Source organism: Mirounga leonina, unplaced genomic scaffold (genome assembly GCF_011800145.1).
Source record: "Mirounga leonina isolate KUSES-001 unplaced genomic scaffold, KU_Mleo_1.0 Mir_170, whole genome shotgun sequence".
Taxonomy (NCBI): Eukaryota; Metazoa; Chordata; class Mammalia; order Carnivora; family Phocidae; genus Mirounga; species Mirounga leonina.
The window spans coordinates 17626587-17646897 of record NW_023270433.1 but is presented as its reverse complement, the minus strand read 5'-3'; the positions used below and the strand labels follow the sequence as shown (position 1 = coordinate 17646897).

At 43.4% G+C, this 20311-nt stretch overlaps 1 protein-coding gene across 1 annotated transcript in view; it reads left to right on the top strand.

The window, feature by feature from the left end:
- Positions 1-20311, top strand: part of PAPPA (pappalysin 1) — a 240175-nt gene that overhangs the window by 74007 nt on the left and 145857 nt on the right. Inside the window, exon 8 of the mRNA XM_035016597.1 lies at positions 5936-6434. Coding sequence (XP_034872488.1) covers positions 5936-6434 — 499 coding nt within the window. The remainder of the gene's footprint in view (positions 1-5935; positions 6435-20311) is intronic.

Sequence of the window (20311 nt, the reverse complement as noted above, 5' to 3'; positions counted from 1 at the left end):
GAACCCACGTTGGGTTCTCATGGAAGAAAGGTCATGGCTCTGCCAGCTGACAAATTGTGTCCATGCAGAGTGAACCAGTCTCATCTATGGCCACCATAGGAGCTACGTGCCAGGCACCATGCTTGGTACATGGCCAAGAGAGAGCTGACCATCTAACAGGGGAGTCGGATGAGTAAAAGGGTGGTTCCCATCAACCATCAAGTGCAGCAAGGCCCATCATAACTGAAGCACAGAGTGCCAGGGGAATTAGGAAGAAGCTGACCTCATCCAGAACTGATACCACCCGGGAAATGTCACCACCCCAGCGAGCAAGGCACATTTGAGAACATGAAAAAAGTTTGGTATGTTTAGAGCAGTGGGTTTTTTTTTTTTTTTCAGTGTGATCTGGAGGCTTATGGGGTTCCTGGAGACTTTTAAGGGTATCCTCAAAATCCAAAATTATTTTCATAATAATGCTATGATATTGCTTACCATTTTCACTCCCATTCTCTCCTGAGAGAGCAGTGGAGCGTTCCAGTGGCTACGTGGAATGTGATGTTATTACTGCTCTGATAGCTAACAGAGCACATGCTTATGTGTTCTTGTGTTTAAAGTTCCTCAGTGTTCATTTATAACATGGTAACTACCAGTAGATATAACCCACATTAATGAAAGCTGTTCAATAATGCTACGAGAGCTTAAGTGGGTTTGGAGCATGAAACGTGAGGTGTGGAGCAGGGGGAGTTTGGACTGGGTGTTCTATAATGACTGGATGAGGATGGGTTTATACTGAGGGCAGCAAGGAGCTACCACATGCTTTGGCGGAGGTCTGGGGCATGGTGCGATGTGTGTGTTATAAAGACTGTGGTGAAGAGTCTGGGGATGGGTGTGCTGGAGGAAAGGGAGCAGCTGGGTGGCTGTTGCAGGAATCCAGGAGAGGGATGGTGGTGGCCTGGGTGTGGTCCAAGGCTGTGAGAAATGGAGAGAAGTCAATGGAATTGAGAGATATTTGGGAGGTGGAATCAGCAAGACTGTCCCCCAAGACTTCTCTGGCTAAAACCATCTTGGTTTGTTCTACGTGCTACATGAATGAAATAATTTTCAGACATCTCCCCACACCTCCATCCAACCCAGCTGTCAATTGGATAAGTCAATTCATGGTTTGCTCCTGACCCTCTTAAAGCATGATATGCAGAGTAGAGTTCATCTGGAAGTGCTGAGCCCCTGGTTCCCTGAGCTGACTCAGGCATGCAAGGAAACCCAGCAGCCTTGGGTTTTCCTTCAGGATATGTAAATTTAGTGCATGCAGTCCAGGAAAAGACACTGTTCTTTTTTTAGAGCATCCTATTACAGGCTCTGTGATCCTTTTGGCTCAGACCCTTTTAATATCCTTGAAGAAATAAACTTTTCCATGAGCCAAACTCTGCAATTTATTTCTCAACTCATTTTCATCCTATTTATCTTTGCGTGTTTAAGTTTTTGGACTTCCCAAACTAACATAAAACTCCCAAATCCATGAGTGATGCCAGACCTATCTTTGGGGTTAGGGAAAGAGTATGGGGTGGGGGGGTGAAGAGGACTGGACCTTGGTCCGAGCCCTGCCATCAATGTGCTCTGTGCCCTTGAATGAGTCACTTAGCTTCTCTGAAGAGAGCATATCATGCACAGAATAAATGTCCTCTCTAGCTCTAATATTCCATGGAATTGTAACTTCTTTAACTCCTTGTTAGTAAGATAGAAGGTTTTTTCATTTAACAAATATTTATTGCATATCCACTATCTTCCATTAACTCTATTCCGTGAACTTCAGGTAAATACAGTCACAGAAATTCTTGCCTTTGGCCACAGAAAGTGGTTGGATGCAAAAGAAACCCTGTTTTCGTATCTCTTGAGCAAAAACTGTATTTCATAGATGAATATTTCCTGAGGTGCTCAATACCATGGACATTTGCTACCTAGGACTTTGATAGCTAAACCCCGTCAACTCAGATCTCAATTAAGATCACGTATACAAACATAATGCATTGCAATGTTGGGTTTTCCATGAGAGACGAACACCTGGCACTAGCTGTTTTCATTTTTTATATTTCTGTGAGTCCTTTCCCCATTTTTCTGCCTAGAATATTTCAGGTGTACTGAAGTATTCATCTGGAAAAAACTCGGCACCAAGTTTTTATAACTATATTTGTGTCAACAGCTGCAGAGTATATACACAAAGATATATAATAGGTGTCTGTATGGATCTTCATAAATGTAAATTTAAATCAGCATAAGTATGTATAAGTATATTTCACACACTTATATGGCCTCATTTCTAGTGGACAGCTTATATAAACATGTGACTTTTCATTTAGTCACCATATATACAAAAGGGTATGTATTAACAATGAAGTAACAGTACCTTTGCACTTTTCTTTCTTCCCCCTTCCTTCTTTTTTCCTCCCTCCCTCCTTGCTTCCCCTCCCCTCCCTTCCCCTTTTCCTCTGCCCTTCTCCCTGCCTCACAGCCATGCCTGGTCAACTTTCCAGCCTTGTTCTTTTTTGCCCCTTAGGCACTGTGGTTAGTTGTCAACTCCTCTAATGTTCCCTTGTCCAAGCCACAGGTACGATTATCTACATTAGTACAGCCATTTCTCCCCTGGTGTCACTAGACTAGAAGCTCCATGGGGTCAGAGACCATATGTGTAGAAACTTGTTTCCCTAGGTACTAGCGTAACACTGGACAAAGACCAGGCAGTCAATAATTATTCTTTGGATGGATGGATGGACGGACTGACAGGTGGACAGATAGACACATGGATGAATACATAGATGGATGGGTAGTGTCTATGACTCTGAACAGTGGTTTTTCTAAAACACAATTCTCACTTGTTTGCTTACAGTTTTTCACTATCCCCCCATCCCTCTCGGTATAAGATGCCGATTCCTTAAAATGACCTATAAGCCCTTTGTGATCTGGGTTCTGTTTAGCTTACTGGCCTCATCTCTTGCCGCTCTCCCGTTGTGCTCAAAACCATAGTCGTCTTCCTTCCCGTTCTCTCTCAGCTGTTCTCTTTGCTTGGACTACCTCTTCCTCCCAAGCTTTTCCCTATTAATTCTTCCCTATGTTTCATAACAAAGCTAAATATTTGCGAGCATTTACTAATATCCCATCCCATTCGAGTTTTACAGCACCCCTGTGAGGTAAGTATCATCAGAGTAGGTGATGGGATGAGAAGCTCTATAGCTGATGCTCTAACCCAGCTTCCATTGCTTCAAAGCTTGGCATGCTCCCTGGACCAACAGTATCACATATATTCCATTCCCCATCAGGGAGTGACTTGACCACCGGAGTCTCAGTTCCCTCTTCTGTGAAATGATTTTTGTAAGACCTGTGCCATAGACTTACTGCCAGGATGAAGAGAGCTGAGGCATGTAATGTGCTGGGTGCAATGCCGCGTGCCTAGGGAATGGTCAGTTCGTGGAACCAGGTATGGGTAAAGGGACTGCTGCATTGGTGATGGTTGGACTCAGCACACCCCCGAGGCTCTTTTTTTACATGGAAAAGTTTATCTCTGATAACCAGATAAGCACAAGCTTTGCTAAGATCTCCATTCCTGTTTATTTCCTTGAGTGTCATGTCCAGGCTCACCTTCCTGTCTTTCGGAAAGCATTTAGTCCCTCTGTTGATTAACAAGAAACTCAGGAGAAGGCAGGAGCCAAACCCATTTGTCATCTTTGCTCTCCTGTGGCTCCCACCACTGATAGTCATTTTCTCCAAGGAAGGGAGAGAGATGGCACCATCTCTTGACAGGTCCAGGAGAAAGTGTGTGAAGGGGTGGAGTGCTCACCGGGCACTCCCCGTCAGCAGGAGTCAATGCTCCATGAAGCTCTCGCTTTTTTTTTTTTTTAAGATTTTATTTATTTGACACAGAGAGAGACACAGCGAGAGAGGGAACACAAGCAGGCGGAGTGGGAGAGGGAGAAGTATCCCCACTGAGCAGGGAGCCCGATGCGGGGCTCGATCCCAGGACCCTGGGATCATGACCTGAGCTGAAGGCAGACGCTTAATGACTGAGCCACCCAGGCGCCCCAAGCTCTCACTTTTTAAACCCAATATTAACAAGATAGGAGATTCTTCATTTCACAAACATTTATTGAATGTCCACTTTGGTCACTGTCTGTGGACCAGGTGCTATATTAAATAAAGGCTACCTGAAATTGAGTGAAACAGAGGGATAAGAGGCAAAAGCATAACTGTCTTATGAGATCTTGGTGACAATCAGATGAATAAATTAATGGCTAGGGAATGTGTCTCACACAAACTAAAATGCTACCCTCAGTAAAGCTCTGTGAATAAGTGATATGTATGTGCCAATACCCCACAAAGTTAAGAAAATCAGGAACTCCACTGAGTTGAAGAGTCTACAGGAAGAAAAGCTTCAGCCTCATTAAGGAGGCTTTGACTTAAACCACTGGTCACTTTTAACTAGCCTTTGCTGCAGATAATGGATGGACCTTGCCAAGGAGTGCTGGAGAGAATCCTGTAGTCCTATCCATCTCTTCCTGCTCTGATGTGTTATATCTAAAAAGTCTTTGGAATTTTCCTCACACTCTTCCACTCCCTTTATTTCCTTGTTCTCTTCTCTTCATTTCCACTTGGTGTTTTCTCTCTTCTCCCTTGGCTGGGCAGAGACACAGAGATTGGAGGCATTTTTATAGCCTTCACTGTAGTAGCTTTCCCACCCAAAATGGTTTTCTGGTTTTCATATTGTGATTCCTATGATACTGTAACAGTACCACAAAGCCATTTCAGACAGAGATTGCCTTTTCTCTTTTGCTTTAGAAATATCCAGCATCCCACCTCCCACCAACCAGCGATGTAAAAGAAGAAAAAAAAAATGTAGCTAATAGGACAATTTGAGATCTTCCATCCTACCATCACCAGCTGATCTGTATCTCTTGCTAGACTCCTTAAACAAATTAGAGCCAATCACTACACTGAGTCCTGATTACTTTTCTCAGCAGTGCAAAGGAGAGCTCTCTGAGGGTCTAGGACTAATGATCTCAGCAGAGAAAAATTCAGAAGTCGCTGCAGGCTGAGATCAGTGGGGATGAGGCATTGTCTCCCCAGGGAAAAAGTAGAAGAATCCCTCCTTCCCTCTCCCCCCCACCCCCTGCCGCCCCACCTTACCCAACCCTCCCCTTCCTGAGTCAGACCGGACAGAGCTCTGAGGAGCTCAGTGGTATGGAATGACCTCATGTGGCTTAAGAGGAGGAGAGATAAGATGGCTCCAGGGCCGCCTTCCAGCTCTGTCATTCATGGTTCTAGACAGTTTCCTCCCAGAATCCTCAGTCCAAGGGGAGAAATGATCTGTGCTCACCTCTTCTTTGCTGAAGGTTTCTGGTTCTTCTGTCATTTCATGCAGGTTGTACTGAAAGCAATACTGCAGGGATCCTAGTTTATTTTAGTGGCCTCTGCATGCAGTAGGGAGAATAAAGAGTATGAACTTCAAGATGAGACAACAGTGGGTTCTAATGCTGACCTTCACATCAAGCCGTGAGACTTTGATCAGTTCACTCCACATTTCTGAGCCTTAGTTGCCTCACCTCTGAGATGAGTCTTTGCAAGAAGTAAGCAAGTTCAGGGGACATATGGGTGTTTGGCAAATGTGTGTCCCTCCCTTCTTTCCATCTAAGGCAGCAAAGCCTACAAGTAGGATATGAAGAAGGAAAGTTGGGGCATTCACTAAAGAGTAAGATACTTATTGAATGTAGTTTTGACCAAATGTTTGGTGATTCATTCAAGATCTGTATTGCAGGGGTGGAGACGAGCTGGGTGCTATGCATACAGCTGATTCACTAGAACACTGAGAATCTTCCTTCTCCTTTCCCCTCTCTCTGAGCTCAAGTCAGGCCAGTCTCTCCTAGTGTCTACAGGGCTTTCAGGAACTCATACCCTCATCTCTTCTCCATAGGTCATCCAGATGTTGAACAGCCCTGTAAGTCCAGTGTCCGCACCTGGAGCCCAAATTCAGCTGTCAACCCACACACAGTCCCTCCAGCCTGCCCTGAGCCACAAGGCTGCTACCTTGAACTGGAATTCCGCTACCCCTTGGTCCCTGAGTCTTTAACCATCTGGGTGACCTTTGTCTCCACTGATTGGGACTCTAGTGGGGCTGTCAATGACATCAAACTATTAACTGTCAGTGGGAAGAACATCTCTCTGGGCCCTCAGAACGTCTTCTGCGATGTCCCACTGACCATCAAACTCCGGGATGTGGGTGAGGAGGTATACGGCATCCAGATCTACACATTGGATGAGCACCTAGAGATTGATGCGGCCATGTTGACCTCCATTGCAGACAGCCCACTCTGTCTAGAGTGTAAGCCCCTGCAGTACAAGGTGGTCCGGGACCCTCCTCTCCACGTGGATGTGGCCTCCCTCCTACACCTCAGTAGAAGATTCACGGACACGTAAGTGCACTCTCTGGATAGGGAGATGGTCAGATGGGTGGGCTGCAGACAAATGTAAGGAGGCTCAGAGAGGCCTGCCCTAGAAGAAGGTTCATTACTTCTAGGGATTCATAACCTGGCATTGACGGTAGAATTGTCCTAACACGGCAGGGTTGATATGGTGGGAATGGCAATGCACAAGGAACCAGAAAGCCTGGATTTTTGGTGAGAGCTCTAATGTAATGCTAACACTCCCAGACCTCTCTTAGTTTCCCCAACGATAAAATGAAAGAGGCTGAGTAAGATTAGCAACAAGAAAGTCATGTGTTATTCATGAAATTGGAAGAACTGACGTTTGCTAGTGATTTCCTATATATATATTTATTTAAAGATTTTATTTATTTATTTGACAGAGAAAGACAGTGAGAGAGGGAACACAAGCAGGGGGAGTGGGAGAGGGAGAAGAAAGCTTCCCGTGGAGCAGGGAGCCAGATGTGGGGCTCCATTCCAGGACCCTGGGATCATGACCTGAGCCGAAGGCAGACACTTAACGACTGACTGAGCCACCCAGGCACCCCTCGTTTTTATATTTAATTGAAGAAGATTCATGCACTGTGATTGCTTTTTCAGTGAGTGAAAAGGGCGTGAAGTTATAGCAGGATGTCTAGAAATTGAGCGTGTTTCCGCATATTTGCATGAGAATGTTCCTGGAGGGTGAACATAACTAGTCACAGTCCTTGTTTGGTTCCCTTTTCTGAAGTGGAAGAGAGGTTCAAACTCATTTGATCCTTAAGAGCCCTTGTAGCTCTAGGTCTCCAGGAGCCTTCTGGGATACTCACAGCTTTTATGTGAGATAGTGCTTGCCCTTAATATTCATTTCTCAAGCTATCTCTTCCTCAAACATCCTCAGGATTTATGTTTTAGGAAAGAGGCCACCTTACAGTGACCTCATTAGTGCTTTGCCTATATTGAGATCTTCCATCTTCTATATTGAGTCCCTTGATCTGTAAGATTCAGGGACTTCCAGACAGTGGGCTGAGATCTTTGCATCTTTTACTCATTTCATCCTCTCCATAACCACAGCCCAATTATCCTTCTTGTTTTACAAAGAAGGGAATGACAGCTTAGAGATGTGAAGTCACTTGTCCAAGATCACATAGTTAGAGAGTGGTAAGATCAAGGTTCTGTCCTAACTCCTAAGCCAGTACCTTCAACCAGTGTTCAATTAAAGATGTGGTTTCAACTTCTGCTTAATCTAACCGACCTAACTTGGGTACCAAGAGTCTACGAAATTAATCACCAAACGTTTGTTGAACATCTACTATGTGCAAGGGATATGGGTCGGGAACACTTTGAGTACTGGAGAGAACAATAGCTCAGAAGTCAGATACCTTGTGTTCAGCTCCAGCCAGTCCACTTACTAATTTTAGATAAATCCGTCAATCTCTTTGAGCCTTACTTCCCTCTTCTGTGTGATGAAAATGCTCAAGTCAATGGTTTCTATGCTCCTCTTGTGGCACTTTCTTTGGTTCTAAGATGATATAAGATCCAATCTCTGCTCTGTCTACGTGAAAACATTTGCTGAGCCAATCATTAATAGAAACCAAATTTTGGAGGAAACTTTTAATCTTTTTAAGAGTTAGAACCACTTTCAAACACTTTACCAGCACTCCCTTTTACATGCCAGCAATTAACGTGCACATCACAAGCAGACCCTTGCCCATTCATTGACTCAGAGATGAAGAACATCTGTTCAAGAACTCAGAGGGAACACTTGGTTTGTGTTTGAGAATGTACTTAAAATTTAAAGGATCATCTTGCCTTGAAAATATTCCATAACTCTGTCTCTTTCATCTTCTTGCTTGTCTAGAGTGGTAAAGTTCTATAAATATGCATCCACTTAAAATTTCTTTATAAAACAATGGAGAGAAGAAGTCATAGATGCCTTAAACTCTCAGTTTAAACACAGCTTTCATTTTTTGCCTGGAGTTGTGCGCCTGTAAGAGCTGACATGGGTTGGGTTGGTAAATGTGGATGGGTAGAAATTCAACTGAAGAAGTGAGAGCCCCCTGAGTTCCATTCCCAGATAGTCATGAAATTGCTCTAGGATCTTAGGCTAGTCGCTTACCCTTTCTGGCCTTCTGAGGCCTTTATCTATAAAGAGGAGGTTGTACTAGACTGGGGGTTCTCAAAGTTATATGCATGTCATGGAAATTTGGGGCATTTTAAAATCTCTTGTGTTTCCCCAGCATCCCCTCTCCAACCCCATCCCCCACTGCCCCAGGTACTCGATTAACTGGTAAGGGGGATAAAGCTGGGCCATCAGAACTTTTAAAATCTCACTGGATGATTATAATGTGGAACCATGTTTAAGAGCCACTGCCAGTTCTCAGAGTAGGGCCCCAGACCAGCAGCAGCAAGACCTGAGAACTTAGGGCGAGTCCTTAGATCCCAGCCCAGACAACTGAATCAGAAACTCAAATATGGGGTCTTCCCAAATGACTCGAATGCTGGCTACAGTTTAATAGCCGCTGCTGTAAGTGATCTGTAAGGCTCAGGGACTTCCAAGGTCTCTTTCCCAATACTCATTCATTTTACAAATCTGTTTTGAGAACATTCTGTGTGCCAGAGTGTTCACTGGGAGCTAGGTATTTCAGGGATGACCCGGCTCCTTTCCTGTAGACACTCACACTTCGGTGCTGAAGCCCTTAACCACACGGTTAAAAACACCCAGTCCTGTCCCACTTTGCTTCCAGAACCACCACTATTCAGACACACACTCTTATGCTCCATTTGTTCTTTCATTCACTCAACAAATCTTTCTTAGGCCCTGCTCTGATGTTTCAGACACACGGGCTAGACTGAGGCTTTCACTGACTTCCTCTATGTCTTTCTCGAGTCCCAAGGAATTTACTGGAGACCTAGGCTGAGCTACATTTCCTGACCTGAATGTTGTCTGAGACTCTAAAAAACGTAAAACATCATTCCAAGTCAACCTACCATTTCAACCCCTTTATCTCTTGGTAATTCGAGTTCTGAACTCCAACACAAATACCTCTTTGTGTGTGTGTGTGTGTGTGTGTGTGTGTGTGTGTGTGTGTGTGGTGTATTTTGCAGCTTTCACATTTTTTCCATATCAAATAAATTGGCTCTTATACAAGTTCTATATAAAGACTGTTTTGGAGAAAAAGAGGAGAGAGGAAAAAAAATGCTTTCTTTTTCTTCCCTGACCCAACCCATTACATGATTCCCTTTGACCTTTGTCTTCATTTTTTTCTCTCAACAAAAATATTTATTCTTTCCTTTATCTATACTGGAGATAGTTTCCCAAGGTATGACATTGATGAAGGGAGAGGCTTCTGTGCTTACCCAATGGACACTTCTAGGAGACTGATTACTTTTGGCCAGGAAGAGGAAGAAATATGGAACTTCTCCATTCCATGGAAACCCGTCCATTGAATGACAAATGACACTGGTGGAGGAAAAGGGGACCAGCAGCGACTTTGCCACTAACTCACCATATGTTGTTCAGACACATTGCATCGTGGCCTTGCTCTTCAGTTTCCCTCTTTGTAAAATGAGGGGGGTGACCCATTAAACTCTTCTCTGTGGGTAGACATCGTCCTTAGGTGACAGGTGATTCATTCCACTTTTTTTGTAGTAAAAGGGACCTTTAAAAAGCCAGTAAAAGGGAGTTAGCAGAGACTGTTTTTAAGAATCAGTACCCAGAGGGGACCTCACTGATTCACTGGGATGCCCTAGTACAATGTGTAGTGTGTGGACAATAATAATAAAAATAACAATAATGCCAACCATTTGCTGAGTATTCTCTCTGCTTTAAGTGCCTTGCCAAATATTTATGAGGTAAAGCTCAGACGAAAAGCTGAAGCTCGGGAAAGCGATTTATTCAACCTAATACAGCTGGTAATGGCAGAGCCAGGATTAAAACCCACATCTAATTCCAAATAACACCTTCTCAACCATAACACCATATTGCCTTCTGCTGTAATAAGGCAAAGGCAGAATTCTAGAGCTCAGACATTCATCCAAGCTGGCTAAAGTTTGAGATGCAGCAAGTGGAAGATAGGATATGATTCATGAGCCACCAGCCCTCAATCAGTTACTGTGACCCACTCTGGGAGTCCAGCAACACAGTTACATGACCAGTTCCTTATGTATCTGGCTGGGAAGAAAGAACAGGGAAGCTTCTGTTTCTCAACTTGACTGCCAGGTGCTTTTGTACTGGCCACTGTGCTCCTTGGGTCTGCATAGAATCTTTAGATTTCTCAAAGAAGTAAAGACTCTGGACAAAACTAAGCTTTTTTTTTTTTCTTAGAGAAATTGAGGTATAAAGCAAACCAGAAACAATGAATAGCAGCTCACTCTTTTCATCTATGCATCTATGCATCTATCCGTCATCAATTCATTCAGCAAATATTTAGCAGTGTCCATCAGGTAGCATGTACTGTTAGGAAATGATGATACCGTGGTGCCAGGACAGGCATGGAGTCTGAGCTCATGGTGCCCACACTGTGAGGAAAGAGGGAAGCAGTGTTACCATAGTATAGTAATGCGCTGAAGGCAAAGACATAGACAAAAAGTGGCTTCTAACCCAAACTTGGAAGAGCCGACGTACAATTAAGGAATATAAACTTCCTGAGGAGTGGATTTTTTTTTTTTCCTGTATGTCTGCTAGTGCTTTCCAAGTACCAAGAACAATTCCAGGTACAAAGTAGACAGTGAATATTTTTGAATGGCTGTTGAATGAAGAATGGGAAGGAGTTTAGTGGTTGAATAGAAATGGAGGAGCTGTAATTTACTGAGCACCTACTATATGTCAAGAACTTACTAAGGGTGTTACTTAAGTAGTCTCATTTGATTTGATCTGCACAGCAGCTCCACAAAGTAGGTAGTCTTCTTCCCAGGTTATAAATGAGGACCTGGCACTCAGGCTTTAAACAGCTGTCAACCTGCCTAGGGGGGTTGTATGTAAATCCATCAACTCCAAAGCTAGTGCTCTTAGTCATTCGTTCTCTGGTTGAACAGGTATGTTTGTGCCTCTCTCTTAGTATTTCTGATTTAGAACTAGAAATATTCTTAGAAGTCACTTCTCCCAATTGGCTTATATGTGTATCTCAATTAATTATTCTATTGATTTTTCTCTCACGTTCAGACCTGTTAACCTGCCAACACAATCTCTGTCTATTTTGCCTCAGCTTCTTGGCATTCTTAATACAATTCTTAGGGGAAATGAATAAGCATAAGGAAAGGATACACTTGTATGATCTGAGTGGAATTTCTTGTGAATATGAGTCCAGGTTTTATAAATCAGATCCCAGATCGGACTCTGGACTCTACATGCTGAGAAATCCCACCAATCAGCTCAAAAACTTTAGTTCATTTATCAATCCATTCACTTAGCAAATATTTCTTGATTCCCATCATGAGCCCAGCTACTTTCTAAGCATTAGGGATGCAGTAGTGAACAGAGCAGGAAAGGCCCTTGCTCTCATTGATTCCTATAATGTAGCTGGGAGACACAAACCAGAAACGATTGCATAATATCCCAGTTGGGTAGGATATAGTGACTTTAGAGAAGTGGTAAGGGAGGGCCTCTGATGAGGTGATATTTGAACAGAGACCAGAAGTGTCTCTTAGTGATTCATAATAAAGACTAACTGAACTGCCATCACTAAGTTCCTAGTCTGTTTGGAACATGGGTGTCTTATAACAGGATCCTTGGTCCTTGATCACTGTTTGGCTTGTCTTATATTTAACTGTGCTTGTGTTTTTGTTCCTTTTTTTTTTTTTTCCTTTTCTCTCACTTGGTTCAGATTCTTAAATACAATATTTAGCATGCTTATATGTGACAGGATCAGGGTTCCATGAATGCTTGTTGAATGAATGAGTGAAGAATGAGTCAACAGTAACACAAAGTGGAACCTCTTGGAATATGGGTCTTATGCTTCCAGATCTTAGCATAACATTGACATGCGATGCCGTATTAAGCCTCAGAGGATTGGAAAAGTTTAGACCAAATCAGGGTCAACTGAAGGCATATGTGGCTCTCTCATGCTGTTTCTATGGCTCTCCAGCTGAGTCACCACTTCATTGTTTTTCTTAGTCCCACTTCTTTTCCTGGCTTTCTCTATGTCACCCAGGCATCCATTCTTTGTTCTTGTATGTGTCCATTTATTAATTCATTCATCAACCAAAGAGTGCAAATCAAATATAATTGTGTTCAGTAATACTTGTTTGGTTTAACGAGTATTTACTAAGTGTCTGTTCTGTGCCATAGACTATGTTGGAACTAGGAATAGAGCCCAGAATCCTAGCCTCATGAGCACACAGTTTAAAGGGATTGAACAGGCAAGGAATCAGGTAACTATTCTGCAACATGAAAAGCAGTCGAGGGCAAGGAGCACAGGGGGTGTGGGAAAACACAGGAACAGTATCTACCCCAGCTTGAGGTGGTTAATGAATGTTTCTCAGAAGAAGCAATGTCTAAGCTGAGACCTTAAAGATGGTTAAGAATTGATCATTGAAGAGGTTTGCCCTAGTACAGATGGTTGAAACCAGGTAGATTCTCCACAAACATTGATAAAGAAATGAATGAATGAATAAACCAACATACCATACTTTACGGCAGAAGTTTGGTCACAGACCAAACATGGAGTTTTGAGGGAGGAACATAGTCATCTGGGCTATCTATCCACTTTGGTTCTTAAATCTGTTTCACTCCTTTTAAATGCCCTACAGTACCCCATAGTGGGAATATGCTACAGGTTATTTAGCTGTACCCCTAATGCCAGGCTTTTAAATTATTTCATACATTTTTCTATTACAAACCAATGCTGTTGTCAGTACCCTTATAGGAACCTCCTTGTAGGCACATGTGAGCATTTCTCTAGAGTTGATACTGAGAAATGGTATTACTGGGTCGTCATCTGTGGGCCTTTTTCATTTTGGTGGGTACAACCTCTGGTATTCTGAGAGGGTGAACTATGTCATATCTTGCCAGCAGTGTGTGGCAGGACCTGCTGTTCCTCACTGTCACTACTACCTGGCAAAACAAAAGTGCTTTGTCTTTGTCCATTTCATGATTGAAAACATGGATTCTCATTTATGGTCTTGTGACTGAACATCTTGAGTGAGCATCTTTTCAAATTTACTGGATATCTGTACTTTCTCTTCTGTGACTTGTCTATGAATGTCTTTAATTTATGTCTAGCTTTTCATGTCTCTGTTTTCCCATCTGTTACACTGGGATTTTAATGTCAGTGCTCCTGCTTATCCATCAATGTTATTGGAATATAGGGTAGCATAGGTAGTCAAGAGAGAACTAGCATTTGTGAAGAAGTTACTCTCAGTGTAATCATTTATACATTGATATATTTTTCAAATGCTGATTTAGTATGCTCCCTGGCTGGGAACCATGTCACATTCTGAAAATACAATAAGGAAAACCAAACCAATTTCTGTCCTCCATGGATCCTGAATTTAGCCACTCTGTTAACCACCATCACATATGCAGATAAGCACCTACTACTAGTAGCACTAGCACTAACATCACTACTACTAACTACCATGTAGTGAATACATCCGATATGCTCAGTACTTTTATAAGCCTACTAACGAGGTATAGATATCAATATGCCTTATTTTTAGATGGGGAAGCTGAGATTCAAAGAGGTAAAGCCATTTATTTAAGTAAGATCTCACCATTAATAGATGTTAGAGTCAAGTTTTATATCTCCTTGCCTGACCCCCAAAGGCTGTTCCTGGCAAATTACTGAGCATAATCATCGCTGCGACAGGCAGAGCATAAGGTGGCATCTTGATGGATGGAGAAAGTAGATATTTCAATTGGCTTTTCTTGTTTCTAAGGAGCAATAGAATAAGAACACAAAAGAGAAGAAATATTTTCCTTTGTTTTTTGAACATTTAAGTAGATGAGGAGGAGGAGACTTGATGAAGTGTGGAGATAATCAGACCAGCGTGGTTTCCATTAATGTTTTGCTGAAATGCATGCTTCAGGTCAGACCTCTTCCTGAGTCGGTCCTTTTTCCATGCCAACCCAACATGGCCTCTCCTGCATTCTGATGTCCTGCCCCCAGGACTGATGAGCAGCATCAGGAGTAAGTGCTTTCTCTCCAAGCCCAGAATAAATACCTCTGTTCCTAGCCCAGGCTAGCAGGTTATATAGTCAGCATAATTTTACTCTATTTCTAGAAGCTGGGCATCATCTACCTATGACTCCCTCTTGTCTGTCTAAGGCCAAGTACCTCTTAGAATGAAATATGGGTTCTGGGAATATTAGAGTAAGCAAAGGATTTAGCAAAATCAACAGATCTCCACGGTCAGCAGCAGTATCCATAGAAGTGCTTGCTCTCTCCATACCTTCATGATTTTGAAAGCGTGAAGAGTTCCTGTTTGGTGCTAACACCACTGAAATGACTTAACTAAATTTCTGTGGGTCAGTCTGATGCACCACTGGACTTTAAACTGAGTTGTTACAGTGTCTCTTTAACAGATGTTAAAGAAGACCCACAGAGGCTAAGTGATAGACCCAAGGCTCCATTGATAAACTTATTCATTCACTCATTCAATAACAAGTGCCCTATTACATGTCAGTCTCCATGCTGGCACTGGGATTCTGAATCTTACAGTTGGATAGGAGGGCTGGGCTGAATAAATAGCTCAAATAAAAATAGAATTACAAGCTGAAGATTATTATTATGAGATTATAATGGAGTATAATCCCTCCTTGAATTAAGGGGGGATATATATAGAAGTCAAGACTGGAGAGGAAAACAGAGGCCAGATTATGCAGGGGGTGTGGCCAACTTTATGGAGTTTGGGTTTATTTGTTGGGAAATAGAGGAACAAACCAATCAGACCTGTGTTTTTTATAAAATTGCTCTGGGTACTGTGTGAAGAAAGGACTGAGGGAGAAAGAGAAAGTCCATCCAGAAGTTATTGCTCAAGTCTAAACTGGAGATTATGATTATTTGCATAGTGAAGTGGATGGTTTGGAGGTATGTTTTAAAGGTAGAATCAATAGTATTTAGTGATGTATTGCTTGAAAGGGTTTTAAGAAGGAGCTGTCCAATGACTTTCAAGTTTCAGGTTTGAATATTTGGAATGAGGGAAATGTTATTTCTGGAAATCAAAGAATAGATTTTAATTTAGTATGTTATTAGAGGGTGGGGTAGGTCAAGAGTCCCTTTGTAAAACAACGAGTTAGTGAAATTGGGTTGCAGTGAGTGTCTTGATAGCACCTACTTTTTGTTCTTTCGCTATTCACCCTGAGGGTAGGTAGGACGGACTGGACTTGGTTGTGCTGCTCTAATTCCTGATTTTTAAGGAAACAAATGAATAAGAAAGAGAAGGAAAATAACAGCTATCAGAGTAATTACAGATGTGGAAAGAATGGAGGAATTTATCTCACACTGTCCAGTGAGATTGGCAAGAAGAGTGGACAAAATCCATTCAGTCTGTGCTCAGAGATGATGAGAATCCTTTGGGCAGGTCTTAGTGGGTTTATGTTGTGTCTGTTCTAACAGGAACCCCAGACATTACTTTAGAGAGGCTGAATTCGAAATTAAGAGACCTGATTCGTAGGCCGGTACACAGCTGCCTAGCTGTGTGACCCTGACTGGGTCCTTCCAGTGGTTTGAGCCTCAGCTTCTTCCCTTCGAAAAAAATTGGTGACGTTTCCTGTCGGTGCAGTCTTGCAAGGGGTGTCCTGAAAAAAAAAAAAAAAAAAAAACAGTGAGATAATGGGCTTGCAAGAACACGACGCAATCCGGGGAACCATAAAGCTTCAAATGTTCTGATTCTTTCTATTGTTTGGTTTTCATTAGGCTTGTTCTTGGCCAGGGCCAGTCTGGAGAGTATGTGTGAGAGGCAAAAACACAGACATGTACAGACACACACATGAAGCAGTTTCCCATGAAAGTCTAACCAGAGTGGCAAAGGTTCGGTGTCGGATTAGAAGAAAGGAAAGACAAATTGCACTGTAATCTCTGTAACTGAGCTAAAGAAAAAAAAGAAAAAGAAGAAAAAAAAAAATCCCCCCGAAGCCCTGGCCATGGAATCAGACCTGGGTTCCAGCACTGATCTCCTAAAATCTTGCTGGGACCCTGGCCCGAGACTCCCCATCTGTGGACCCAAGCCTCCTTTCTGTAAAATGAAGGCATAGGTAGATGACTCTGCAGCACATTTTCAGCTCTGACATTCTGTTTGGACCCTCCTTGAGCTCTCATCTGCACTGAATGCCTCTAATTCTGTGAGGGTGGAGGGAGCAGATCACATGTCACATGAGCAAACAGGTCTGCACTGTGAGCTCAGAGACTGGCCATCTCTATAAAAAGCCTTCTAAGATTCACACTGGGGCTCTCAGAACTCATGGACATCCTGTCTCTCTCTTAGAGCCTGCCAAGCTCGCCCTTTGAGACAATTTCAGAATGTCTCTCTGTGTTTTTCCTGTTGGGTGGCATTTTGACTTGACAGTGAGACCCCAGAGGTGGGGACTAGGTCGTACTTGCCACATTATCCCAGCTTTTGGTGTGAGGCCAGGCATCAAGTAGATGGTCAGTAAATGTAGGTAAATTAAATGCATGCATGTATGCATGAATAAACCCTGTGACAGATCAATAAAGTCAGAAATTTATGATAATACAGATGATACATGGTATAATGGAAGCCTCTCTTTTAACTTCTAAGGTGGATTAGTTACCAGAGAATCAGAAGGGCAAAAGAGAATCTTAGAGCATGGTCCTTTCTTCTCTTGGGGCCTCAGATTCCTTATCCTTAAAGTGAAGGTATTGGGCCAGATGATGTAAGTTAGCCTTCCGTTCATCCAGCAAGTGTTTATTTGGCTCTGTCTTTATAACAGACCATGGGCTAAGCAGTGGAGATAAATAAACCAGTCAATAAGAGAGTCCTAGCCCTCTACAAACTTCATCAAATTAATATAAGAAGTGAACAAATAAACAAGTGGTCACAAAATAGTGAGAAAGGTCATTGTGGTGAAAGAAGCAGATGGGTAGGAGCTCCCCATTCAGCTTACAGGCTCACTGAGCACCTCTGGAAGAAGGGTAGCCCCTAAGCCAAGGCCGGGGTGTTTAGAGAGGGATGGGTGTTGAGACTACTTGCTCCTGGCAGGTTGGGGGCAGGGAGGTGGAATTTAAGAAAGAGAGGTGGAGAGAAGCCAGTAATGATGGTTCTAGAGTGCCATGCCAAAGGGTCTGGGCTTGATCCTGAGGGTGGTGGGGAGCCACAGAGTGTTAGGCAAGAGGATCCTGATCAGATTTGGTTATAGGACAGGTCTTTGGGCTCTCGCGGTAAATGTAGGGGTGGAGGCACAGATTGGAAATGGTCAGGGAAGTAAGACACCGTTGTCAGAACTGGAACAGGAGACAGGCAAGGTGGGGGTGGAGAGAACTGGACACGCTGAGTACTGCTAAGGGGATGACATGCCTGGTGACTGGCACAGGGGGGAGGCGGGCGGGTGGGTCACGGCAGATACCTATGGTACTGGCATCTCGGAAACAGGGAACGTGGAGGCAGAGGCATATTTGGGTTGGGCTGAGAGGAGGACCCATTTCAGAATACCTTTTCCAGTTGCCAGCTATGAATCAGTGGCAGGAAGAGAGCTAGTGTTCACTCTGAACTGTAAAATTTCTTCCCTGTGAAGCGATGCAAGAGCAACTGAGGTGAGCTTGTGTATGTGCACGCACACGCATGTGTGTGAATGCCTGGTATGTGTGCCTATGTGCTCATGTGCATGTGTGTGCATGTGCGTGTGGTGCGGTGGGCAGACAGGACCTGTGAGTCCACCTGTTTTCATCATCCACTGATTCTCAAAGTGTAGTCCACTGTTCTGAAAAGGTGCCCCGGGGGGGTCATAGGGTTAATCTTCCGTAGCACTAATACCTATAACGTTACAAGGCATGGGCTTTGTTTTCTACCCAGGATTAATCATTCACTCATGGGCTTTAATACAAGCCAGACACCAACTCACTGTGCCTCATGCAAAGCAATGCCAGTCCCCCTCCCCACCCCACCCCCACTTTCCATGCTAATGCAGTCTTTTGCATTCTTGTCAGAGTGGGAAGTAGGGTTTTTTTTGCCCCAGCTTCAATATACTATGAACTGAAAAGTTTGGAAACTTCCATCCAAGGATGTTAGTAAAAAATACCAGGAAAGCTGAACTCTGCCATTAATTATCTGTATGACTTGGAGCAATTCATTCCCCTTCTCTGGGCTCTAATGTCCATCCCACAATTAGAAACTTGGAATAAGTGATACCCAAAGACATTCAGCTCTGTTTCTGCATTTTTATGTTTCCTTCTTTAGCTAAGCTCCTTGTGTACAAACTCAGTCTCCAAAATTTTTAAGCAGAGAGCATTCTGAAGTGCTCAACCCCACTACCATCTAGGAATTAGACTCCAAAACTCTCAGACCTGGAAGGAGCATTGAAACACTGACATTCTACTAGTGAGAGAATTGAGCCCAAATAGGGGAGGACACTTTCTCAGAGTCACACTGCCATTTGATGGCAATACAGGGAATTGAACCTTGGGCTCCTGATTCCCAATCCAGGTGCTCGTTCCCCCACATAACAGAGTGCTGGAGTTTGGCCAAACCTGGGGACTCCAATTTGAGTTCGGCTCTCTGTGATCACGGAGGTCTCTGATGATGCTCGGAGTGAAATCATAGAAAGCTGACATCGGGAACGTCATGGCAGCTGGTGCTGGTGAGGGGGGTGGTAGAGGAAATGAGAGAACACATTTGGCCAAGCTCAGGGTCCACGTGACCCTCCAAGAGCCCTCATTTCAAAACAAACTCAACCTTTTAGGTTCAAGTTCTCCCTCTCGTCAGAAATGTGACTTCCTGCTTCTAAGAAGCAAGGCTTACAAAAGGGCTTAGGAGGCTTCGTGGACATCAAATAGCTCTTACAAAATAGCGTTTTGATGAGTTAAGTGTAAATGAATCAGAAACATAAGGATTACATTTTCCCCAAGTGCACATGGGTTTCAAAATTTGAGGGGAAATGTAGTTTGCTAACTGCACGCCGGCTTTCACCAAACCCAAAGCATTCAGGGGGGGGGGGGGGGGGGGGAGAAGAAAGAGAAGCCCAGCCCCCAAATGGTTTTAGATGTGGTGCCAAATTCAAAAATGCTGTTGGGCTTGCCCTCTGCCAGTAATAAAATTGCTGGCCACCCAGAGAGGCCATAGGGAGGAGAAAGGAGATTGCTTTCCCCACCGGCCCCTGTTCCTCAACAACTGTGTTCAGTTAGTGCCCCTCAATCACCAGCTGTCACTGGGTCCCTGCTCTCTCGACTCACTGGCCCCTGCTTGGCCTCGATTTTCACACTGTGCCGCATGCCTTGTTTACCTCCAACTATAGCTGGTGTTTTGGCTCTCAGAGGCCTTGGCGACCGGTCAGCTTGTTACAGACCCCAGCTCTGTAATCAGGAGACCTGTCCATCACCAGCAGGGGTGTTTGGGGAAGCTGTCACACATCGCCTTTGGTTGCATTCAGGAAAAACAAGAGTCCCTTACAGATCTTTCTTCTTCCCTTTCTTTAATGCTATCCAGGTGTGGCGTTTTCCCCAAACTGGCAAACGTCTTCCCTTCCAATCTGCGCCTGACACAAACAACCAGTTAAATCTTAGCACTGCTGTTACCTTATCCCAGGATTTGAAGCTCTGGATCTTTTATAATTTCCACATTGTCTTTCCATTCTTTCCCTTGTATTTTATTTCATTGCACCAAGAAAGTAGAAAATCATTTCAATTGGTGGTAAAAGATGATTAAAACAAAATAACAAAGGCCTTGGCTGAAAACTGTTAGTTTTATTAAATTTGCTACTGTGTTTTAAATTGGTA